This window comes from Sceloporus occidentalis, unplaced genomic scaffold (assembly GCF_023333645.1).
Source record: "Sceloporus occidentalis isolate IW3139 unplaced genomic scaffold, rSceOcc1.0.p SCAF_1, whole genome shotgun sequence".
NCBI classification, from domain to species: Eukaryota; Metazoa; Chordata; class Lepidosauria; order Squamata; family Phrynosomatidae; genus Sceloporus; species Sceloporus occidentalis.
In genome coordinates this window covers 244,149,928-244,175,899 of record NW_028316981.1, presented here as the reverse complement: position 1 = coordinate 244,175,899, position 25,972 = coordinate 244,149,928, and the positions used below count along the sequence as shown (strand labels likewise).

The window sequence follows — 25,972 nt, the reverse complement described above, 5'->3', positions numbered from 1 at the left end:
GGATTGTACAGAACCTTTAGACAGATTTTCTGCACCTTCTATACTACGATCAGCAATACATGCAGTCCCTTCAGTTGGTATTTCGTGGATGAAAGTGCATATTCTAGCTTTAACTCATATGTAAAAGCAGAACCAATCTAGGAAAAGGGTAACCAGCACCTGATAAATTTATGTTGATGAGAAATGTTCCAGAATTACTGAATCACAAGAATGGCTGGAATGCAAAGTAAATTTTGAAAATCTGGAACTTCCATACAGCATAATGATATAACATAAGCAAAAAGCTTTTTCTCTCTCTCTGAAATTAAGGGTCAGCTATACTTCCAATGAAAGCATTTCTATGATTTTAGTGCAAAGATCTTTTGGCACAGCAAGGGTCCTGCAAACAGCTTTGTTTCGTACCTGTCAAATAAATCCAATTCACTGAAGACACAGAACTAGTTTGGGAAGACACAGTACAAACCGGTCAACAAATGACAGCAGTTCTCCCAGTTGCCCTGGCTAAGGCTAAGCTGTGAGCAGCTGAACAGATGAGTGCCAAACTCCCACACAATATTTGGTACCCCTGGCTTTAATCAGACCTCCTACTCTGACAAAAGGCTTTGATGATAAACCAGACCAATGTTGACTCTTCATATCCTTTCCAAGTTAACTAGGGGTCAGAAATGCTATTATGCCAAAGTGGAGCATTTTTGGTCAAAGGGCACAGTAATCTCAATTTAACTGGGTCATTTACGATGATATATGAATAATATCTAAAATTACACCATAAGATATCTAATTTTTTCCTTATTTTTCCTTTTGTAGTGATTGTTGGTTGCTTTTTAGAAGGGATCTTGCTACCAAATCTCTAGGGACTGCTTTCAACAACTGCTCAAAGGATTTAAATTATACTTGTAAAAGAGAAGTCAGTGTACACTAAAGTGCCCCAGCCTTTTACTTCCGTGAACACCAACCATCAGTTTTAATGAACAGCTGGCCACTGGTTTACATTAGTTGGGATGATATCTGACACAAACCTTCTGCTTGATGTTTGAAAAAGGCTTGCTTTTAATGTAACTTCTTCAAATCATTTATACTTTGCTTTTTAGCTAAGAGGCTCCCAGGCTGTTTTACAAACAGTTAATTTGACTCATTCTTAATCCACACCTCAAGCTACCCTGGAGTAGCTACACTCTATCTCCAGCACTAACTAATGTGGCATTACTATTCAGAGCTTGTATTTAGGTCCAAATTTAATTTTACCAATATGTAAGTAGTGAGTTATATATTAGTAGAATTAGATTTGGACATAAGTACAAGAGGATCCCATGTTCTTCCACCCACTCCTCAATTTGTGTAGGTTGAATACCACCTATTGAAAGGCCTCACCTTGTACTACACCACTTATCTTTGACTACTGGACATGCTGGGAGTTGAAGATGAACATGGAGACAGACACGACTATTTCTATGAGTAAAGTAGGCAGAAAAAGATGTGTGCAATTATTTTTAAGAATCCAACCCTATCAGTGGAAGAATATGAAACAGTGCCATTTTCTGCAATCTGAAGGCTCTGTTTACACTGAGCAAAAGACCTGCAGCTTGCCAGACGATCTCATGCTTTCCACGTATTCTCCCTAGTGTAAGTTAGTACATTCAAAGTATCAAATCTTATGAAAGGAACTATGAATTCTGCATTGCATTGCAGTTTCAGAAAGCCTGCTTGCAGGCTGTTTAGATGCTTGGCCTTGAGTAAGTCAGCAACTGTCTGGCACTCCAATAGTTAACAAACTACTCTGCCTCTCAAAGCAAATCTTTGATGGAATGCAGCTGAAGACATTTCATCCCTTAGTCCAGTACACAGTGAGTTGCTGGGGAATGGTCCAGAATCAGTAATTCAGTATAATTATCTGCTAAATACAATCATGTCATTTTCTTTTAGACAACTTACTGTACACCCTTTCCTCTGGGTAATTAGTTTTAGATAATTTAGTATTTACATATTTATAAATACACCCACACCCATATATTTTTAAAAAATCAAATAAGGCCAAAGAAGGTAGTCTTGATTTACTGAGGCTCTTCAAAACCCATGGGCAACATTTCGGCAGTTAACTGTTTTTCCAGCTCCAGCATGTAAGGTTTATACTCCTCTTCAAGCTTTTGCTTCCAGATTTTAACTAGGGGAAAAAACAACCAAAAATAGCATTTATTTTTCAGACATATAAATACAAGGCCCACTGCAAGTTTTAGTGGAAAATAGGAGGTGGAAACCTATAATCCCCTCCCCCAGCCTTGGAAGTACTCTCCTTGGAAGAAAATTCCCCCATGCATCTCCCTCCTGAAAGCAAGGAACTGCTTTATCAGACATTGAAATCCCTAAACACTTGACTTTAGGGAGGTACAATTAGTTTCCTTATGCTGGAAACTGAAGATAATTTAACCAACAGAAGGTAACCACTTATACCATGGGGGAGGAAAGAGACTCTATATGCTTAAGATGTTTGCTTATTTCCAAATGCCAGTTAATTTCAGTCAGCACTTGGAGAATAGTTGATGTTACTCTCTTCCAAGCCTATGCAAGAACCTATCATAACACTCATTAGTATTGAGGGGTTTAACAAAAACCAACTGGAAAATACTTCCATTTCCTGATACCTAGTGTTGGTTCTCTACCAATCAACCCAAAGCTGTTTCCGACCCAGAATCATGCCAAAGGCCACATTAAAATGAATCGAAATAAGACATCTCATTCAGCAACCCCTGCAGCCAAGGGCTACCATACAATCAAGGATCTTCTCCAAGAATGGAATGTTGGAGACAGAGCAATACAAGACAAAAATGTTCTGGCTAATTCACTGTCAAGGGGGATGTATTTTTTTATTTTATGACTGGATATTATAGATTTCTAATAAGGATTGAACAGCTCCAACACAGGACTTTGAACAGTGATTTGATGACTGAGGAGACTCTCTGGGGAAGCTACTCATATTTTGTGTATATGGTCAAAGTTGCTGTACTCTGCAGCACAAACTGTAATGAGTAACAGAGACTGTTCTTTTCTTCGTGACCAAGGTTAGGAATACCATATTTGACAAATTAAAATGGTACATATCAAGACATCGTTACAGCTGAAATATTCTAATGCGGTTGATACAGACATCTGCCCACGTTAAAAAAATACTCTGGAACTCACTGTAATCTGGGACATCTTCCTCAGATTCTGGAGCAGGCAACACAAAAGTTTCTAGTGGGCTGTTCTCGCTATCAGGGGTTTTTGACTGTGTGTAGTCACTTCCATTTTCTTCTTCAGCTGACTCTCTTTCTAATGCCGAAATCATTTCCTTATAGGCCTGTCTTGCTTCCATTGTCAGTTCCACCATTTTGTGAAAATAGTCCTATGACATAAAGACAGATGGTTCTCGGAGTGTTATTAAGTCAAACTTTCAGCAAATTCTCCTAAAAGGACAAAAGGTAGCATCTCATAGAGTCGACATTCTGTGTCCACAGACTTGCCACCCATAGATTCCAGCATCTGCGGACGGCAACCCCACATGGGGGGGATGACAGGGAAGGAGGTGGCGGCGAGGAAGAGGAGGAGGAAGAGGTGGCCACGGCAGCAGCGGAGGGAAGAGGAGGAGGAAGGAAGAGGGAGAGGAGGAAGGTGGCTGCGGTGGCGGGGAGAAGAGAAGGGAGGAGAAAGGAAGAGGCAACCATGGTGGCGAGGGATGAAGAGGAGGAGGAGGAAAGAGGAGGAGGAGGCAGCCCCCTTGGTCAGAGCAGCAAGGCAGGCTTCGGGCAGCTGGGGCAACAAAGCCCCATTATCCCTAATGGTGGTGCACCTGTGCCACCATTCAGAACAATGGGACATGACCATCTGTGGTTTTTGATATCCATGGGGGGGGGAACCAAAATGAATCCCCCCCATGGATACCAAGGGCTCATTGTATTTTTATTTACTCAGAATACACAGACCTGAAATCAGAAATCACAGGCTTTCTGTGATGGGAATTCCCCAAGTAAATCTTGTTGAAGAGAATTTATCAATCCCACCCACTGAATAGGGTATGTCTCATATTTAGCCAAATAGCTGCTTTAGTGGTACAGTAGCTGCCTACAGTGTGCACACTCTACTTCACTTTTCTATCTTTCTCCAGCTTTTCAGGTCCTAGGTTCTGCACAATCAGTTATTGCCCCATCAGCTTTTCAGATCTACCAGTTAAATATTATACTTCTGTCTTATGCTACAAAGGCTTAGTTATGGAATTGGTCAGTCCTGCAGCCAACTAGATACTGGACTGCAACTTCCATCAGCTCTACTAGTACAGCCAATGGCTATTACAGGAATTGTAATTCAACAATATTAATAGCCTCCTAAGCACTGGTGTTGGTGGAAATTACACTATAATATGAGGGGACACAAGGAACACAAGGAAGCAGAAAGACAGAGATGAAACCTTGCAAGATACTAGACATTAGACTTTGCAGTGGCTGTCTGAAACCATGCAATATAAACATGCAATGCTCAGGCTGTGATGGTTATAAAACACTGACATTAAACAGGAATTGCTCACATCAACTTGAAAAAGGGAAGTGTTACCATAAAACTAATAATAGTTATCCCTATGCAGAAGGCTTATTCAGGATTGGAGTTTCTCCACATATCTATATCCAAGTATATGACTATGTGAGGAAAACAAACACTGCTTGTGTGAATCAGCCCTGCAATCAACTACAACAGCATAGATCAGCAAGACCAATATGGCAAACAGAAGTTGGCATCTTGATAAGGTGATGCAAATGTTGCACCAATAGAAGACAGCAGATGGATGCTAATGTACCGAGATGCACCATTACTGCTGGGTACAGAAATACAGAGGTATGGGAGGAATAAAATGCATGTAGGCATCGAGACAGTTTGCCCACCTGAACGTCTAAAAGAATCTAATTAACACACCTTGTAGAACAAACAGTTAATAATGCATTTAGGGGAGGTTACTGGAAAAGTGATGTTCAAATAAGATAACTGCCTGGTTGTCTTCTATCTGTCCAGCAGATTTTGTAGCTGATCAAACTGACTAGACATGGGGGAAGGTAAGACACAAAAGTGCATCTTAGCAGGTAACATGCAGTTTGGCTCGGTTGATTGAAGTGCCTGTAGCTCTGAAAGGAACTCAACAGTTGCAGTATCATATCTGCGCCAGACTATGGACTGGATGTGTGCAGGTCCCTAGAAGATTCAGCTTAAGAACTTAAATGGTTTAATTCTGAAAGATCCCTAACAATGAGCAGAGGGGAGATGAGTAAGACAGATTTTCCTAACATTTAATGATGCAGAACTCACAGACAACAGTTATCAACACCTTACATCATTAGTTATCTAAGATGAAGTTTAAGTTTTACATACAAACATATACTAAAGAAGGAGGTGAAACAGCATATTAAATACAACTCACCTGAGCACCATCATAGCTGAAAATCCCCACCACACTGACAGGCACTGCTTTGTTCAAACAGCGCCCAAGAGCTTTGCGATTGAGAGCAAAAACAAATGGGATATTCTGTTCACAAGCAGTGTCAATGATGAGATGCAGAGTCTCATCCAATCCACCTGGGACAAAACCATAAAAAAACCCATCAGAAAAAAGGAACAATGACCACAACTATGAATGCAGCTGGTAAATGTAGAGAGATGGGGGGACTGTTAACAGGTAACATGTACTGTAGGGCACTCTCTTTCCTCCACTTCACTGCACCATGATGGATTTGATATCTGTTTACTTTAATCAGACACATCGTTCATACAAAACCTCACCTTTTGACTGAATTTTTTCACAGTTTGGGGAAATTATGACACATTTCAACTTTTTTAGTTTCAAATGTTTCAACACTTCTCGGAGTCCCATAACAAGTCTGCGTTTTGTCTTGGCCTTGACAGGGTCTTTCTGATACAGGCGGTCTTGGAAGCGAACCAACTCTTTCAAGAGATCTGTTACACAGCTGTCAACCTCTTTACTAAGTACTTGAGTGCAGTAACTAAAGGAAGAAGGAAAGAGTTTCAGTATTATGACAAATACTCAATTCTCCTCTCTTTAATTCTTTTCTCATTTATTACACACAATCAAGCCAGAAGTTAGTGCCCAGAACAAATTAAAGTATTTACTATGTCAAATCTTAAAAATACATATACAAAAAACACTAGCAGAAGATGAAAAGTCTGCCTACTATCCAGACGCTATGACATATCTGGATTTGCAAATAATTTGGATTAATATGGTTAAGAACACAGAACAGTCTATTGTTTTGCAGCCTACATACAAGCATAGTTTTAGTGGCCAATCTCTTTGGGAACGCCTACAAATCAAAATCAAGTGAACACTTTCTCAGTTGTTCGAGGTGAGGAGGGAGATACATTCCTTTATCCAGGAATGTGCAGAAAATGCATAACAAGAGATGAGAAAAAGTTGTTCACCAAATATTCCAAGAGGCATAGTTTCAACATGGTCAGTTTCAGAAGGCCAAACTGATGCCAGCAGTTGGCTTAAATAATTCCACTGCCTCACTGGTAAATATTCCGGCAAAATGAGAGTGAAAATTTATTTCCAGACCAATGCAACATTCTCAGTGAGATATTGCTGGGTAATTATGGAACACAATACTCATCTCATTGAAAAGTATGGGGCAGATAAATATCATTTCCATTATATAAAAGGACAGGACAGCTACTCAACTACAAGATTTTGTTTCCCCTGTATCCTGTGAAAATGGCTGTGCACAATTTTGTTCTAGCTTTTCTTTGCAAAACAAAGTTTTACACTAAACACATTAAATCTAGGGTTTTATATATAGGAGAACCAATATACTGGAGAATCAATTGGAAGAACTGAAAAGTTTTTCTAAAAGTGAACATTAATCATAATCTGTTTTATTCAGATTCCTGGTATTCAATTTTGCAAAACCAAGTAACGTGGTGCTTGCTGCTGCACTCATGTGCTGCTTGACAGCTTCCTATAGACAGTAGGTTGGCCACTGTGTGAACAGAATATTGGCCTAGATAGGCCTTTGGGCTGACCCAATAGGACTCGTTTTAAGCGGTTTTATTTTTACAGGGGATTCTGCTACTGTGCTCACATTAAATCTTCTCTCTGTGCAAAAAAAGAAAAAAAGAAAAAAAAGAATGTCATCCTTTCTGCAGCAACATGAATCCCAGTGCTGTAATATGTATGTAATAGACTAATGAACTAATTATTTATTCAGCCCATCTCCTCACATCTGGAGTCTGCAAATTTGTTTCAGCACTAGAAAACTAGTGGAGAGGAGTGGGACAGAACTGTAAATACCAGAGACTCCTCTGCCTGTTCTCTCTGCTATGAGCTAGTCTTAAGCATGCCTCTTTTCTCCAACATCAGCTCTCAGCTGTAACATTAGGCAAAATAACCCTGGTAACAGTAATATTGACTTTACAGAACTGTAGTAAGGACTGTAACAATGCAATGGATGTGAAGAGCTCTGAATAGCCATTTGTGAAAGGGTGACCTAGGTTCTTGAAAAACAACTGCAGGTTTGTTCAACCTATTTCAGTATGGCTTATTAAGAATCCTACTTCACAGATCTTCCAAGTGCCACAACAGGAACAGTATATTGACCTGGAATGATAATCACCAATACACTTACTCTCTGAATCTTCGGCTGTGAATTTTGGGAAGATTGGAATTCAGCTGTGCTGGAACTAGGGCATTTTCTGTGGAACTACTGTATTCTGTACATTTCAGGTCTACTTGTGAATCATCTTGAGCCAGAATTACAGGATCTATAGAAGTATCTTCTGCATTCTCTAAATGAAAAAGAAAGAAGTTCTTTTTGAATTGATGAGGAACTTCAAATTCCTATTATATCTATATACTTACTGGTATTTCAATTTCAATCAAATGTCACATTAACAAAGTGAAACTAACGTTCCATGTACCTATTCAGAAATAAAAGTGAAAGTTTTCATCTCACTATTCCTAGACTCCTATTGTGTAGAAGTAATATTTGAAACAGCCCCACTTCTAAATTTATCTTTAGAGATTATGGGGGGGGGGGGGGGGAGGGGGAGACCTAATCTATAAACAGAACTAAAAAAAGCATGACTATGTGCTAATAGTTTTCTCCAGTTCCACTCTGAACTTTTTTTAAAGGGTAGAGCGGTACTTACTATGTGGGTTATTCTAAAGACATCTGAGTGAGGCATCTGGAAAAGTAGGTTGTATTCTAATCAGTGAACAAAAGAGGAAGCATGTGTGATGTCCTATCAACAAAAATACTGTATCCTGGTTCTTCATACAGCTCCAACTGCAGCCAAAGTTTATTCATACTCTGAAGAGCAATTCAGGCCACAAGGCATTATGCAAAAGGAGGAGTAGAGGGCAGTAGGTGCAAGGGACCCTCCTCTCTGAGAGATGAAAAGGGCAGTGCAGTATAGTGCCAAAAGAAAAGGAGAGGTCTCTGTTCAGCCACCAAGGGTGGGGCTGGATGCCTTACTTGGACTTCTCTGGAAGAAACATTCACAGTAAGTACCAAAGTACCTTTCTCTGAATGATCCTTCTCCGAGAGGTCCTGCAGAATGGAAGACACCCATGCTGTTTCCTAGCAAGGAAACTCCATGACTGATGTCTAGCAATTGTCAACAACTGACCTATCTATCAATGGCCAGTGTTGTGATAAAAAATGACCCATACAGTAGAATTGTGCTAAAGATATTGGATCTAGACTTACAGATTTCTGCTAGAGGAACACTGGTTGAGAAGACTACTGACATGGACACAACCTTAATGGACATGTATTTATTATTTTGGGGTTATGCTGAGTTATGCAGATTTTGATCCAACATGCCAGCATAGATCTGTAGATCCTTTCCCACAGGAATTGGATTGAAAGGAAATAAAAATGAATCTGGTCACTAAAAATCTTTTGTTTTCCAAAGATAAATTTTGGTTGCTTTATGTGCAATTTCATTTATTTTATCTTTTGTTAGACCAGCAGCACCTCTCTCTTGTTTGGATTAAGTTTCAATTTCTTTGTCCTCATCCAACCCATTACTGACAGTAAACAGTACTAAGACAGCTCCCTTAGAATCAGATGGAGAGATAGAGCTGGGTGTCATCAACTGGTTGGGCATTGTATTGATGATAACAAACCCCCAAACACTGGATGGCCTCTACCAGTGATTTCATATAGGAGTTGAACAGCATGGGGGACAAAATGGGGAACAGCATGGGGGACCTTACAGGCCAATAGCCAAGATGTTGAACAGGAGAGTCCCCCAGTACCACCTCTGAGTTTGCCCCGAAGGAGGACCAGAATCAGAGGATAATAATGCCCCCAAGTCCCATCCCAGAGAGGCAGCCCAGAAGATCATGGTCAATGGTATTGAAAGCTGATGAAAGGCCAGCCAGAACCAACAAAGACATAATCTCCCCTCTCCAGTTCTCTGAACAGGCCATCCACAAGGCAACCAAAGCTGCCTCTGTCCTATAACCAGGCCTGAAGCCAGACTGAAATGGATCTAGATAATCCATCTTGTCCAGAAATCCCTGGAGCTCCAAAACCTTGCCCAAAAATGGAATGTTAGGGACTGGCCAATAATTATTCAGACTGGTGGGATCCATGGAGATCTTTTTTTAGAAGGTGTTGGTTTCACCACAGCCTTTTTTAGGCAGGATGTCAACTTCCCTTGCTGCAGTGAAACATTCACCATTCCTTTTACCCACTCGGCCAGTCTCACTCTAACTGCTTTCAGAAGCAAGAGGGGAAAGGATCCAGTAAACATGTGGTGGTCCTCACCTCTCCAAGAATCCTGGCCACATCTTCAGGCCGCACAATCTGAACCATATTCAATAATACAGGTCAAGCAGCTGACAAGATTATGTCCACTGGACCTGTCTCAAGCCAGAGTGGATCCAAGTAACTTTGCCTGCAAAGTATCTTGCCAATTCTTCACAGCAGTCACTCCATCCACTGGATGTTTGGAAGCAGTAGTCCTGGACATATTGAAGCCTGGCAAAACGGAGGGGGGGGGGGGGAGCTAACCACATTCACCTGTTTCTCTAATAGTACTGTAAAATCCTTTGGTTTCTCAAATTTGTTCAATCTGTTCAGCAACAAGAGTATAATATTTCTGGGGGGAGCCTCATTTTTAAAAAAGTGATTGATTTGGGGAATGATTCGAAGTTATAACTGGACTAAATAGATAGCTTCCTCAGGTACTGGGCCAGGGTTTGATCCCCTTGAGTGGATTCCATTAAGGAGATAGAAATTCTAACATGGTCAGCACCTTGGGAATCAGGCAGAGGAAGAGCCAGTTTGCTGGGCCCCAAAGACTCTAAAAGCTGAGGAAATATCTACCTGATTCTGCTTTCTTAGACTTTATTACCTCTGCTGTGTAAGGGTTGGCCACCACCCCAATGTGAGGTCCATGCTTGCCAGAAGCTCCATTAAAGTACAGTGTACCCTCCACATTTGCTGAGAAGGGGTACAGGACTCCCGTGAAAGTAGAAAAACCATAAATAATAAAAACAAAAACAAAACACAAGTCTCCAGGAATCTTTCAGTCCTCCAGGGCAATTCTATGGTCTAGATCTGCCAAAAGTAGTCGCTCCAGGAATCTTTAGGTGCTCCAGTGTGACTCTGGCAGAAGGTGACAACAGAGTCATGCTGGAGGACCTAGAGATTTGTAGAGAGAACATATTAATCAAATACATGATTAATCAAACCCACAAAAATCAAAGTTGCAATGTGGAGGGCCAACTGTAACTTTATTCTCCGTCACTACACCCACTGGATGTTTGGAAGCAGTAGTCTTGGACATATTGAAACCTGGCACAAATAACCATCTCTCTATTCTAGCTTGTCTCCCTTCCAGACACAATCAGGGAGATACGAAAATAGAGAAATGGAAGATTAAAGAAATTTTGCTTTTGTTTTAAACTATGGGTATGCTGAAGAAAATGAATTAATGGTAGTAAGAATAATCAGTAAGCAGAGATTTGCAAGAAAGTCTGCTGGAGCTAAAAGCTCAGATGAAGAAGTTATCCATGGCAAGGAAGGAATAACAGAAGGCAGCTACTTTTTTGATATATTACACGTTCTTTCCTGACCTGTGATGAGTAGTACACAATCCAAAAAGCAGAGAGAGAGAGAGAGAGAGAGAGAGAGAGAGAGAGAGAGAGAGAGAGAGAATACTATGCATCTAGATACTTACAAATTAATCAAGAGAAAATAATATTTTTAACCAAAGTCCTATATACTTATTACTTGTAAGTTTAAAGCAGGCAGTAGAATACAAAGAATAAGTCAGACTTCCAATTCTAACAGAAAACACATGTAATGGTATACAAAATTGCTGGAAAGCTACTCTAGTAATAAATGGGTTGCATGCAGCATTAAACTAAGAAATATGTAACCAGTAATTGCACAATATGGATCAATATATGCAATAAACAAATAAAAACAAGGTGCACACAGAAGCCTCCCTAAGAAGTTGCAACAAATAAATGGCTTGGCAAATAATGAAAACAGACCAGGCAAATAAATACAAGGGATGCTAAAAGGTTCTCAGCCCAACCCACTTCCAAAATCTGGGCATACTTTATGTAACTTGAAAGAGAGGTTGGGTTTTGTTTGTTTTGGTTTTTGGTATTCTAAATTGCCAATTTGGCAGTTTGTAGCTCTAATTTCTGATTTTTTTTTTCAAATTTTTGATAGAACCAACTAAAAGTATGACATTTTCTTTTGAAATTCCAAAGGAGTAGTATTCCACCTTATTCATGTCAACTGATTATTTCCTGTTTCCAAACCTTAAATAGTGTTTGAAAAGAAGGAAATTTTCAAATTATTCAAATATGGAATTTTTTTATTCATCCAGGTGACAGCAGCAGCAGAGCAGTATTTAAGTGATCAGACACCAGATTTTATTTATTTATTTATTTACTGTTAAGTGTTAAAGAAACTTGAGAAACAGTGTGCCAAGTGTGTTGAACTTCGGGGTGAGTATGGGGAATAGCATGTAAGTTTCATGGCTCTAGGTCATTCCCTTTTTGGTCAGGCCAAGAACTTTTCAGCACCCTTTTGCAGACTAGGCAGATAAGACTGAAAAGAGTGTGGCCATGTACAATGGCAATTTCTCTTACATTTCAAACTTTCATTTTTTTTCTTAAAGAGGTATTTGTTTAGCAGGCAACCCAAAACCACTCTCAAGTAAAAAAAACATTTACTTCATCTTAAAGGATTTAAACGCATGGCAATTCATACTGAACAATCAGACCCAGCCTTTAAAGTCATGACATGCTAACTGGACAAAGGTGTAAGGGGGGGGGGGGGGGGAGCCTGTACTCTTTAAGATGCATGTGAGAAGGAAAATCAATGAATTCGTCTGGGGTCAGGATTCTTCTTTGCCTTATGCAAAAGAGGACTACGTCTTGGTGACAGATGCAGCTAGACCTAGACACCAACTTGGGTCTTGGAATGGCAAAACAAACAGCTGGCATTGAGCATTAATGCACCTTTCAAGCAGAGAAAACAAAAGTTCAGCCATTCATTCCCTGCCTCTGATTTCTTGCCTGCATACAAAAAGTTCAGATATGGTAACTTTATTTGCAAAGAGAGCAACAAATGTGACTTAAAGAGAGGTGTGTTCAAGCATGTCCCTCGTGAAAGTTTTAAGAGAAGACATATTTTTAACATCTGATTCCACAGTATGACAACCATATCTCAGGAAATACCTCTGCAATAACTCTTTAATACTATTTTTCCTAAAACACTTTGCTCAGAAGTGGCAGTCTGCAACAGTTATTCTTGTACCTGCTTTGGTGTCTTCTGAATGTGCCTGACTTCCAGCTGTAGATTCTGTATCCTGAAGAGCAGCACTATCCTTGGGTACTGCCATCTCTTCTAAGAGATGCTGCTGCTTCCGTTGTTCTCTCTCCTTCAAAATGATCTTAAAGAAAAACAACAAATTTCCATAGAGTAGGACAGAAAAAGTGATTAAATTTTAGGAATGTGGAACTTACATCATCCATCTGGTTATCTAGGGATAATTACTGTATACCTTTGGATAAGGACCGCAAGTTGCAAATTGCTTCTTGGCCCAGAGCCATTTGAGAAAAAGACCTCTTAAGCAAATTATATGGATGGCAGCCTCTTACTTCTGAGGACCAATTAATGCTTTTTACAGTAACTACTAGCGTTGTGCTGAGGTAGGTGCACATACAAATAATGTTGCTCAACCCATGAAAGTGTTTCATAGAATCATAGAGTTGGAAGAGCCCACAAGGGCCATCCAGTCCAACCCCCTGCCATGCAGGAACTCTCAATCAAAGCATACCCAAAAGATGGCTGTCCAGCCTCTGTTTAAAGACCTCTAAGGAAGGAGAGTCCACTACACTCAGAGGGAGTTTGTTCCACTGTCAAACAGCCCTTACTGTTAGGAAGTTCCTCCTAATGTTGAGGTGGAATCTCTTCCTGTAGCTTGCATGCATTGTTCCAGGTCCTGTTCTCTGGAGTAGCAGAAAACAAGCTTGCTCTCTCCTCAATATGACATCCCTTCAAATATTTAAACAGGGCTATCATATCACCTCTTTTGGGCTGTTCTCATTTAGGAGTGGCTTAACTCCCAAGTAATTCTGCTTTTTTCTCCTCAGGATTTGCTACACTACATTGTTCTTTAAGATGCATTTCCTAAAGTAACAATTTGTAGAACTTTGCATATATCGAAAAGTAAAGAAAAAGAAACCACGAGTGGTTTAATTCAAGAATGATGATCTAGGAACTGATTATGCACTTAAGAAAGAAACATAAGAAACTTTCTTGGAATTAAAAACTTGTAAAATAGTAGTAAGATAAAGAATCAACAGTTATGCTAGACTTTGGTAAATAGTTATAGATGGTGTACCTTTTTGAGTGATGTTGGCTTCTTAGCCTTAGGAACTTCTCTCTGTTTTCCCTTCTTGACCAAAGGGGAACTGGAGTCCAAAGGGTTATGTGGTGAATTCCCTTGGTTTAAATGGTGGTTTTTTGTTGCAGTCATAGACTCTTTTGAAGGTAATGTTACTGCTCCACCAACTGAAACAAATACAAATCTGTTACAAAATGATGACTATTAAGTCTAAAATCTCACCAGTATGCTGGATTTGTTTCCACACAAGCGTACTGTATTTAGAACTGGAATATGGCTCAGGAGTTAGCAGTAAGTTCACTTTATAAATGACATCAAATCCCAGAAATTATGATAAAATGCATTCTGTTCCATTTTGAGATGTAGCATATTGTCCAAAGGTTTGTCTAGCTTATTCTCCACTTTAAATCAGCAACAACTTTTTACTCTGAATATGGCTATTTTTTTCAAACATCTCATTAATGCAAATATATGCAGTACCTCTAAACAATCTAAATTCTTTGATTAAAAATAATTAGTTTTGATTTACACAATTAATTCAATATGTAAGATGACTAAATATTGTGCTTCATTTTCTTCAAAAAAATCCTTACTGGGTAATACTACAAAGGTTTTCTTAGAATTTCTTCTACTCCATGTGATTTCTCTGTTGGACTTCTACTTTTAGCCCTGACCAGTTTGCAGGCTCATAATACAGAAATAATATTTGAGAATCACTTGGCTTTCCCAGTATTTTTCAGTGGAGACCTGTCATACTGATACTATTTCCCAAACTGGATTTAAGAACTATGAACAGAGCCTGATGTGATTTTATCATGGATGCATTGTATAATACATAAAAAATATCCCCAAAAGCTGTTGCTGATTTAACAGCTACTTCACTCTCTTTCTTATGGTTTCACGGCAACTTCTGAATATCTAGATTGCAATAGTAATCTAATTCTGGAAATACCTGAAAAATGTACGACACTCTTATGCATTATTTTCATACCACTTTAGAAAAACAAAGGTAAAGAATTCCCATGTGTATAAATTGAGAAAACAGTATATACATTTTAAGATTTAACAGTCACTTTAAAAAAAAGTGTCCATATGACCTCTGGTGCTTAAACAATTCTTAGGGATTGTTGGACTTTAAAAAAATCTGGTTTTAAAATATTGTTTTAATTTGTTTCTAAAGCCTTTTTATTTGTTGTGCATTGCCATGGGAGCCCCAATATGCTAAGGGGCATCAAACATGTATTTCTTATAAATAACTATTTCATTTCATTTTGAACTATCCTTGATGACAGACAAGTAATGATGTGCTACTTTATAATACAGATTTCATTCTACATTCAAGCTTTCAAAATATACTGCCGAGATTTTGATAAGTATTATTCACTAGCAGAGTTTTGAAACTACACTTGGTATCTTCTGAATTACAAAAAAATAGCAGAACTGAAGGAACACCATTACACAATAAATATCAGAACTGTTTTAGAAAAAAGTAAAGCAAAAAACAGAGTTCTACTCAACTTTATTAGGTGTTGACATCTTTTAAAATTTCATCTAAGCCTTTTACTATTCCAAATTAGTTTTCTTTAGTTTTTTCTGGACCTTTAACATGAGTTGTACTGATTTCTCCCAACAGGAATTGCACTGAGTCTTTTAACATTGAGCCTGTGTAAGTAGGTATATAAAATGCTAAGAAAACCAACCAACCAAATAAACCACCAAGTATTGCCTTTTGAAACCATTAAACAGGGAAAACATCCTTGAAACTTGTACCTGAAAGGACCACAGGCTTGGATGACTGTTTTGCTTTTTCTGCCTGCTGCTTTTGTTCCAAGGCAGCTAGCATATTCCCCAAATCTAGCTGCACAGGAATCTGGCTTTTCTTCCCACTGCTCTTCAATGGCTCCTGTAAAGGGAGAAAGGTACTGAGGTATCTTCCTTTGAATGCTAAGACCCATGTTTAATCTAACACACAAAACATGAACATATTCATTCAAAAGCCTTTACTGGTGGTCACATGTAAGTCAATAAAACATGGAAAGGACTGCTTTACCTGTGTTTTCCTTTTTTCTACTGAACCAGATGTAACTTGTTTTCCTGCTTTTCTTCCAGTTGGTATTCCTAATTTTGGAATTGCCCATTCATTTTGAAAGCTGACATCTTGAAGCTCAAGCTTAGGCTCCTTTGTTATTGTTACCTTTGAGATAATATAAATACAATATCAGAGGTATTAAAAAGAGAGAAATACGTGCAAACTGCTCTCAGATGAGCCTCTTATTGTGGTGCTTCTAAGATCTGCAAACTCAAATTCATACTCAGATCTAAAATAATGGGTAATAATTCTGTTTCTGTAAGCTAAACATCTGTCTGAACACAACTGCTGGTGGAAAGTCAACAGGGAGAGGGCCATTCTGGTCTCTCTAGGAAGGGAGTTCCACAGTCTAGAGGGCAGCCACAGAAAAGGCTCTCTCTTGTGTCCCCACCAACCATGCTTGTGATGGTGGTGGACTGAGAGAAGGGCCTCTCCTGAGGATTGCAGAACCTAGGCCAGTTCATACAGGGAGATGTGCTCTGTCAAACAGCTTGGAGCTGAGCCACTGAAAAGTAACAGAATATTAAAGAACAAGATCTTTCTCTCTCACTTTAAAATACATTTCTCTTATGAGTGAAATGATCAGCATAGGATTTGGAAAGATCACTTCATTTAAAACTTTTTGAAGTGCTAGGGCTAGAGGTAAATGACTGCCAAAAATAATATAAAAAAAGGAAAAAGAAGAGCAAATACAAATGAATGAAAATCCAGTGGATGTTTTAAAATGAAAGACCAAGCTCCTCCCCCGCCCAAAAAATCCTTACCTGAGTCTGTTCTCCAGTCATCGGTGTTGAGCAATAGAATTTTGGAGTCCCTGGCTTGTATTTTTTATCAGCAGCCACTGCCAAATCTGGAAATTCCTCATCATCCTATGTAAATTAAAATAAGGTATTTGCTTAGTCTACACAGAACACTACACTACACATGCATTCCATAAAAGAGGCCTTCCCATTTCCATCATTTTGGGATTATTTTGGGTTCTGGGCATCTTATTCTAACTCTTATTCTGATTTCACCCATCTATGAGAAAAATGCTGCTGAAACATAAATGTAGATCCTGAATTATAGATAGCACATAAGTATACCTACATTTGGGTCCGGTGTAATACAACAGCAAAGATTCAGAGTTCTAAAAATCAGAACTCTCAGGTTTGAGATTCACTTCAACTGACTTAGGCAAGCCTCTCTGATCACCCCTTCCCTTCTGCAATGTTACATGTTTTAATATTGATCTACCCTACCAGGACAGTTAAGCATTACATTAAAACAGCATAGTGAAGTACTTTGCACACTCCAAGACAGAAATCTATGTAGTAATAATTGCGCTAGAGACATTTAGGTTTAGCAATCAAAGTTAAGGGTTAAAATCTCTTTATTTCAATGGGACTCTAAAATATCCATAATACACCCCCTTGAAATAAATTTTTTAAAAATTATAAAAAGTGATTGTTTGTGGCTAGGCTGTGCCCAGTAAGCACAAATAAATTCAGAAATGAACCATGATGTGAAGTGTTTGCGTTTTTGCTGAAAATTAGTCTGTTCTAAAAGTCTAAGAGCAAGTTACTTTTTTGAAAAATGAAAATGAGATGAACATACATTCGAAACTAAAAATTATGTAGGCAAGGCTATCCGGCTGTTTACAACATTTGGTGAGAGTACTACTGGTCCAAATTAATTGCACAAATTGATGTGGGGGAGCAAATAGCCTACTACAATGGCACTCAGATGAAAGTTACAAACTGTTATCATTTCTAGAATGTTACCATTATAAATGGCACTGCAGCACGTAGCAGGCTAAACAAAGAAGAGGTCTCTGTTCTTATGTAGGATCTAGTCAAACAAGGACAGCAGTGTGAAGAATTAAAGACCCCTAAACTTGAATTCCAGGCTTTTATTTATTTTATATCATCTTGAATCTCTTTATTCCAAATGAATTGCTATTTGCAGCACAAGCAAGCTGAATCTTTTAGATCTTATGCAGGTATGTCAAATTAATTTTTCAATATGATATTAAGGAAAGATTATGTCCTATCCTGTGACAAGCTATTCCTGAACTTCTACAAACTTCAAATTGGTCTACGATTCCTGGGAGGTCACACACAAACCTTGATGTCATCTGGAAAATCAAAAATATGTACCTCAATTCTTGGAGGTTCTTGATATATGACACTTTTGCTAGGAGAGCTCTCTGTTTCACTGTTTGGCTTGGGTTTCTTTTTATTCCTCCTCTTCTTCTTCTTCTTCTCTACAGTTTCTTCAAGTTCACTGTCACTAGCATTCTCTTTTGGTTCTGGCTATTGAAAAATAGGTTAAAATATTGTTAGCACAGTATCAGAACTGAAACCAAGTTCCTCCCCCTCATGGATATATCAACATTTGGCACCTCAAGTACTGTTGTGCCTAATGGTGGCACAACACGCACACACCCACTAGTGCAGCCAGTGTATGTTGGGGTGCATACAGACAAACTGTGTCTCGTACGCACACACAAGCAGAGTTGATGCATGTAGGCAGGACACCTAGAAGGTCTTTGTGAAAAGTCTGCTGCTCTGAGCTGCGCAGTAAAATTCCTCCCACACACAGGATGCAGCCTTGAGCTCCCAGCTGCAGGAATGAATCTCCGGACAAATTAGGGCTTTTAATCTTTGTTGCAGAGCTATTTACAAAGATTACACTGAATATCAGACAGCCGTCTTGAATACTCACTATCATACAAACTAACAAAGTGCTTCGCCAACCACCAACTACAAAAACCCAACAATGGAAATGGTCACCTTCTCCCTTATATAGGTGGTCTTCCTGGAAGCCATGGGACAGCCATGCAACCAATGAAACTTGGCTGGTTTCATACCCAGTACCTATTGCATTAGAATATCACCCATGATGCATTCCTGGCTGACTTCACCTTCTGTGCATGTTACATCAGACTTCCCATGATGCACAGCTCACCAAATGCTGACTCATGCACTTGCTACTTGAACTGTAGTAACCTCTGCTCCAGTTCCACCTAGTGGCCACATCCATGTCATTTTCAGACCAGGGTGCAACATGGTCTTGACAGAAATGCCCTGAACACCTCCTAGAGATTTTTTGAGCAATGACTTTGATTCTTGGAGGCCCTGGGAACCATAAAATGCCCCCTCCCCCGGTCCACACTTTGCCCACTTAGTGCCTCATAAAACTGCAAATCTCAAGACTCTACAGGATACAACCATGGCAGTTAAAATGGTGTGAAAGTGCTGTAATTGTGCAGTTTGAAAGAGACTCGTGTTTCAGTGTCCATAATTTATCTGACTTAAAAACAGACTGATGTACCAAGATAGGGACAGTACTGTCTTTCATATTTTATAGTAAAAATAAAGCAACTGAACAAGTAATACAATAATGGTGCAAAACTGGTCATCAACAATGTGCAAACATTTTGTGTGTGTATGTAATATTCATCTAATGACACTGATTAATATTTATTACTTAAAAAAGGAACCTAAAAGCAAGACTATTCAGAAGCTAAATTACAAAAACACTTGTATGTACCCTACTTAACTAGAAAGCTAAGAAAAACAAGACTACCAGAAAAGAGAAATCACACACACACACACACACACAGAGAGAGAGAGAGAGAGAGAGAGAGAAAGGGACAAGAGAGATTAGTGCTCCTGGTTTGAAAGAATAGGTATTATTCCAAATGTCAACTAAAAATTGTTAAGGAATAAACGCCGATACTAAGAAATGGGGAGTTCCAAGAAAAAGGAGTGACCAAAGAGAGCTGCAACAGCGCTGGGTTGCATCATCTATGGTGAGAAAGTATGAATAAAAAGAATGAAACAGATAGTGGAAATAGAAGTGATCTAAAAAGGGAACGATAACTGAAGTTAACTTAAAGAAAAGGGGCCAGAATCCAATAGCGCACATCTGATGACAGAAAAAGCTCTGCCAGAGGATTCAGAACAATGTGACTCCCCTATCCACATAGTCCCTGCACACCATCTCTGCACATCGTCAGTGCTTGCTCCAAATGACTGGTAAACACTCTAGAGCCAAAGTTTGAAATAGAGGACTCTGGGATGGCATGAAAGGAGAGGAACAGAGTTCCACCAAGGACTTGGGAAGGAGAATTGCCTCCTCCTCAATCTGCTGACAGAGCTTCATCTACCAGTAGATATGTATGCTGGATCCTGGCCATCGTAATCACTTAATCTAAAAGGGAAAGGAAAAATAGAAAGAGGAATGTTGCCAGAACAAGGTCCAGAAAAAAGCCACAACTAATTGACAGCAGAGGTAAGAATCATAGAATCAGAGCTGGAAGAGACCACAAGGTCTATCCAAGTCCAACCACCTGACATGCAGGAACTCACAATCAAAGCACTCCCAACAGAGGGCAATCCAGCCTTTCTTTACAACCTTCAGAGGAGGAGATGCCAGCACACTTGAGGCAGCATGTTCCACTGTAAAACAGCTTTTATTGTCAGTCAGGAAGTTCTTCCTAATGTTTAGGTAGAATATTTTTTCCTGTAATTTGAATCCATTGTTCTGTGTCTTAGTTTCTGGAGCAGCAGAAAACAAGTTTGCTCCCTTTTCAATATGACATCCTTTCAAATATTTAAATATGGCTGTCATGTCACCTCTTAACCTTCTCTTCTCCAGGCTAAACATACCCAGCTCCCTAAGCTGCCCCTCATACAGCATGGCTTCCAGGCCTTTCAGCATTTTGGTCACCCTTGTCTGGAGTCTGGAGATGCTCCAGCTTGTCAATATCCTTCTTGAATTGTGGTGCCCAGAATTGGACACAATATTGCAGGTGAGGTCTGACTAAAGCAGAAAAGTGAGGTATTCTTTCTTCCCTCAATCTAGAAACTATACTCTTATTGGTGCAGGCTAGAATTGCATTAGGTTTTTTAGCTACCATGTCACACTGTTGATTCATGTTCAGATTGTGGTCTACTAAGACTCCCAGATCCCTTTCACATGTACTGTTGTCAAGCCAGGGACAACCTGGATTGAATGGAGAAAATTACCATTGAGAAATGAGGATGGTGAAGTGGAAGTAATTTTAACTGAAGGATGGGGAGGGTGGGGAGGGACAACATTTTTTAACAATAATCAGCATTTAGCATGAGGGGAAAACTCATGAGTGTGGATTGTGCAGCCAGTCATCCAGCGAATAAAATTTCAAACATGTTTAGGAAAAAGGGGGAGGGGGGGGGGGCAAATGTCTCCAAGCTGGAACTAGCAAGGACATTTATATCAAACGTACTAGAAGAGGCTAAGAGGTTTACAGTATAGAACAGAAAATAACAATGAAAACAAAGAATAGTAGAATATCCAGAAAAGCTGAACATATTGGGAGAGTGCAAGCATCACTATTTGCCTTGCAAGCCAGCCAATGTACAGAAGATTTGGGGAGCAGAAAATGGGTAAAAAGTGACAATTGGGGAAGCAGTCAGCTGTCTCTACTTTATTTTTCAACTGGGTGGGCTGAGCTGCCAAAAGTTGAGGAGCAGTTGCAAAAAAGCAGAACTGTTCTGAGTTATTTTTATTGCTTTTTTAAAATGGGGGGCTTGGGATGCCCAAAAGTGTCTTGGGGAGAATTCACACGAAAAAAGCCCATGCAGGAGTCATAAGTCCCAAACCTCACCTGAGGTTAGGACAAAAGAATAAAAGACCACCAACAAGGAGAGGAATTCAAGTGCGTACTAAGCATAGAAGGAAGATGAAAAGGGAGAACTGATTTGAGAAGATTTATCCACAAAAAAAAAAAAAGTGAAAAAGAAATTCAAGAAAAAGATGGATGGCTTGAACAAGAAAAGGGCAGGTTAGAAAAAGAAGCACAGAAAAGGCATCAAGGAGATAGGGAAAAGGAACAAATGAACTTTAGGAAACAGACTTTACTATCCAAGACTAAAGCACCACTTTAAAATCTGTCAGTTATTCTCCCTACATAATTTTTAATGCATTTGAGAATTGAGTGCAAAATTGAGGAATTAATTGCTACTTCAAAAGATAGCAGTAAGACAGCAATAGTCTTAAAATGACTTGAAAGATATCCTTCTTACCTTACAGTCTGCAGGAACACTTTGTTTCCCTTTACGTCCACAAAGATTGGTGGTAGAAACTGCAGCTGGAGTTGAAACAACCCTCTTAGGAGTTTGTGGTGGCACAGTGGCACAAAGCATGGGTGTCTCAGTCAAAAAACCTACACATACCTGAGGAACTGACAGTCAACAAAACACACAGGTAAGATTTTATGAAAACATTCTATTACTAAATGTATCTTCAGGAAGGCTGTGTCAAATTTTCACATGGCTTATTTCTCATTACAGTAGATATTTTGGAGGTACTATTACTTCCTTGGCTAATTTTAAGGGTGAATTGAAGACACTCTTGTTTAGGAGGCATTCCAAATTACTGGTTGTTAATCTGCTACTTACTTTGTTTTCATTGTATACTAGTTAGTATTATTTTAAAGATATTTTAGTCATGTAATGTTGTTGCTTTAGATCAGGGGTAGGCAACAGTTTTGACCCGGGGGCCGGGTTGCTGTCCCTCAGACAACTGGGGGGCCGAAGCCAAAAAATAAATAATTAAATAATTTAAAAAAAAAATTATATAAATAAATAAACCTGCCCAAATGTAGGACAAAATTTTCAAATGGAGGGCACTTTTAAAAAAAATTGGAGTACACACGAATAAATTTGCTGATTTTTTTTAAAAATGTTAATATAAATGCATGTTTCTGAGGCTTCTATAGACAATTGACCCCCCTTGCCCCTGCTTGCCCGCCGCTTGTCCCCCTTGCCCGCCGCTTCCCCCCTTACCCGCCTCCTCCTGATAGACCAAAGGCCCCGGCAGCAATCGGTGGCAGGACCGGGCTGGGGCCGGTCCCAAGGCCTTGCTGGGCCGCATCCGGCCCGCGGGCCGCAGGTTGCCTACCCCTGCTTTAGATTGTACGCCACTTGGCAGGTTTTTATTTATTTTTCCTTATTTTATTTGACCCTTGCTATGTAAAGCTCTGTACAAACTTTACAGTGCTCTATAAATAAATGTTGTTAATAATAATAATAAAGCTATCTCCTTCTTGAAGACATTCTTAGGTGCTGCATATGAACTGTACATGCCAGTGCTTCTTGGTCCAAGTGTTTCGGATTTCAGCTCCCAAATATAGATAATTGGACTAGCTGGCTGGGACTTCTGGAAGTTGAAATCCAAAAGAGGTGGGCAACCAAAGTTTGAAAAACACTGGCATACAATCCTTTGTGGTGTAGTGGTTTGAATGTTGGTCTAGAAATCTGGGAGACCAGGGTTAAATCCCTGCTCAGTCATGGAACCCACTAGGTGACCTTGGACAAGTCATACTCTCTCAGCCTTAAAGGAAGGCAAGAGCAAACCCCTCTGAACAGTATCTTTGTAGAAAATCCTGTGATAGGTTCATCTTAGTGTCACTATTAGTCAGAAATGACTTGAAGACACACAATAACAACACAGTATCTTCCAAATATATGTGAATGATAGAACACAGCCTTGCTCCAACATTTTATGTACCGAATTCTGAAAATGAGATACATAATCAACATACATATTATATGAAAAACAGATATCACTAATAGCCAAGGGCATATTTATACCACTTCAAATTAATCACCTTTTCATTCATCAACTAAAAAGAGTGATTGTTCTCTGCACTTCTAAAGTTGGTGAATACACAAGACAGGGCTTTCTTAGTAACAGACTCAGTTATGGGATTATTGCCAAGGAAAATTCAGGCTAGCTCCATCTCTTTCCAGGTTTTGGAAGGAGTGCACTGTTTTATATGATCTTTTGTTTGTAAAATAAAAGTTAGATTTGGGCCCCATACAGACAGGCCAAAATAAAGCTGCTTCAGGTCACTTTGGAAAGTATGCTGTTTAAATGATGCATGTGTCCTAAGAGTCTGGAAGCCGTGGCAAAGCCACTGGACTGGAGCGTGGCTTTGGCGTGGCTTCTGGACTCTTAGGACGCATGTATCATTTAAACAGCATACCTCCAAAGTGACCAGAAGCAGCTTTATTTTGGCCTGTCTGTATGGGGCCATTGGGACTGTTTAATTTTGCATTTTCTAGTTTTTAATTATTGTTCTGAATTGTTTTACTTTCTTTCTTCTGTATTGCCTTGGAAGGCTGGGAAGTAATAAATATTTTAACAAACAAAATAAATAAATACCTATACAGATAAAATTAAGTCTGGAGCATGAATCAACACTTTAATTTTTTTTAAATAGCCACAATGAAGTATTAATTGTAACCCAGTATCTACTACAACAGATAGCACTTACCTCCAGGATCAGGTGAAGAATGTAAAGGTTTTGTTGGGAAATTCTTTTTCAGAGATTGTTCACCCTACAGCAAATATTGAAGTACTTAGTACAAAACACTAATAATTTACACACACCTCTCTATCCCTCAAAACTAATCTGGAGGTGACATAAGCAATAAGTAAATAAATGAATAGGAATTCTACATAATAGAATACAGATCTGTATCCAAAGGAATCGTATGTAAGATTATGAATAGTTTTGACTAAAGTATTGACAATAAAGTATTGTTATTAGTCAGAGGTTTAGATGGCTAAATGGAAAACCAACTACATAAAGGTTTATTATAACTGACCAAATTTAAAGAAGGAACAAATTAATAAATATATTCACAGCTTTAACCAAATCAAACAAAACTGTTCTGAAAAAAGTGATCTAGCATGGTAACAATAATGTTGTGTTGCTGAAATTTGATTTCTTGAAGGCTGATTCCTATCTTTTGAAGGCTGAATACTATTCTAAAATTATACATACAGGATAAATACAAACCAATCAATGCAAACTGGGCTGACCTATTATTATTATTATTATTATTAACCTTTATTTATGAAGCGCTGTAAATTTACACAGCGCTGTACATGCAATCTATTTAGTTAGACGGTTCCCTGCCCTCAGGCTTACAATCTAAAAAGACATGACACAGAGGGAGAAGGGAGTGGTGACGGGAAAGGGTAAGAGGTCCAGCAGTTCCTCTCAACCTCCGAGGCCTGGACCAAGGCAGATGGACAGGAGGGAGGGTTTGGCTTCAAAATGGAAGGTTTCCATTATCCAGGGAAAATACATACTCACAAGTAGGATAATACATATACAGTACATAGCAATACAGTCAACAACAGAACATCAGATAGTAAGCAACAATTATGCGATGTCTGGGAAGGCTTCTCTGAACAGGATGGTTTTCAACTCCGTTTTGAAGCTGGTTAGAGAAGTGATGACTCTTGCTTGTGGGGGAAGAAGGTTCCAGGAGTGAGGGGCAGCAAGTGAAAAGGGGCGAATCCGGGATGGGGCAGAGGAAATCATGGGCTGAGACAGGAACCCTTGACTACCAGAACGGAGGGCCCGAGTGGGAAGGTGAGGAGAAAGGAGGTCTGATAAGTAAGGAGGGGCCAGTCCATGGAGGGCTTTGAAGGTCGACAGCAGGAGCTTATACTGAATGCGGAAAGGGAGAGGGAGCCAGTGAAGGGATGCCAACACAGGAGAGATGTGGTCAGAGCGGTGGGTGGAAGTGATAATGCGTGCAGCTGAATGCTGGGCAGAGATTAAAGGACGGAGGTGAGAAAGAGGAAGTCCAGCCAGGAGGACATTACAGTAATCAAGTCGTGAGATCACTAGGGCATGGACCAGGATCTTGGCAGTAGAGGCGGAGAGATATGGTCGGATTTTGGCAATATTGTACAAAAAGAACCTACAAGCCTTGGCTGTGGTCTGGATCTGAGGGATACACGACAGAGAAGAGTCAAAGATAAAGCCAAGACTGCGGGCTTGCTGGACTGGTTGAATGGAAATGTTGTCCACAGAGACAGAAAAGGAGTGTTGAAGGTTGGGCTTAGGAGGAAAGACAAGAAGCTCCGTCTTGGACATGTTGAGCTTCAAACGCCGATGGCGCATCCACTGTGAGACAG

At 39.5% G+C, this 25,972-nt stretch overlaps 1 protein-coding gene across 1 annotated transcript in view; it reads right to left on the bottom strand.

Annotated features, from left to right (window-relative positions):
• Window positions 1-2,036: 2,036 nt before the first annotated feature.
• The window catches only part of LOC149323697 (selenocysteine insertion sequence-binding protein 2-like), a 37,854-nt gene continuing 13,918 nt past the window's right edge, over window positions 2,037-25,972 (bottom strand). Inside the window, exons 6-18 of the mRNA XM_089491114.1 lie at window positions 24,312-24,375; window positions 22,057-22,214; window positions 18,142-18,297; window positions 16,768-16,872; window positions 15,965-16,108; window positions 15,685-15,817; window positions 13,912-14,081; window positions 12,822-12,957; window positions 7,656-7,815; window positions 5,797-6,017; window positions 5,438-5,592; window positions 3,178-3,379; window positions 2,037-2,161 (exon numbers count right to left, since the gene is read on the bottom strand). Coding sequence (XP_089347240.1) covers window positions 2,052-2,161; window positions 3,178-3,379; window positions 5,438-5,592; window positions 5,797-6,017; window positions 7,656-7,815; window positions 12,822-12,957; window positions 13,912-14,081; window positions 15,685-15,817; window positions 15,965-16,108; window positions 16,768-16,872; window positions 18,142-18,297; window positions 22,057-22,214; window positions 24,312-24,375 — 1,914 coding nt within the window. The 3' untranslated portion in view covers window positions 2,037-2,051. The remainder of the gene's footprint in view (window positions 2,162-3,177; window positions 3,380-5,437; window positions 5,593-5,796; window positions 6,018-7,655; window positions 7,816-12,821; window positions 12,958-13,911; window positions 14,082-15,684; window positions 15,818-15,964; window positions 16,109-16,767; window positions 16,873-18,141; window positions 18,298-22,056; window positions 22,215-24,311; window positions 24,376-25,972) is intronic.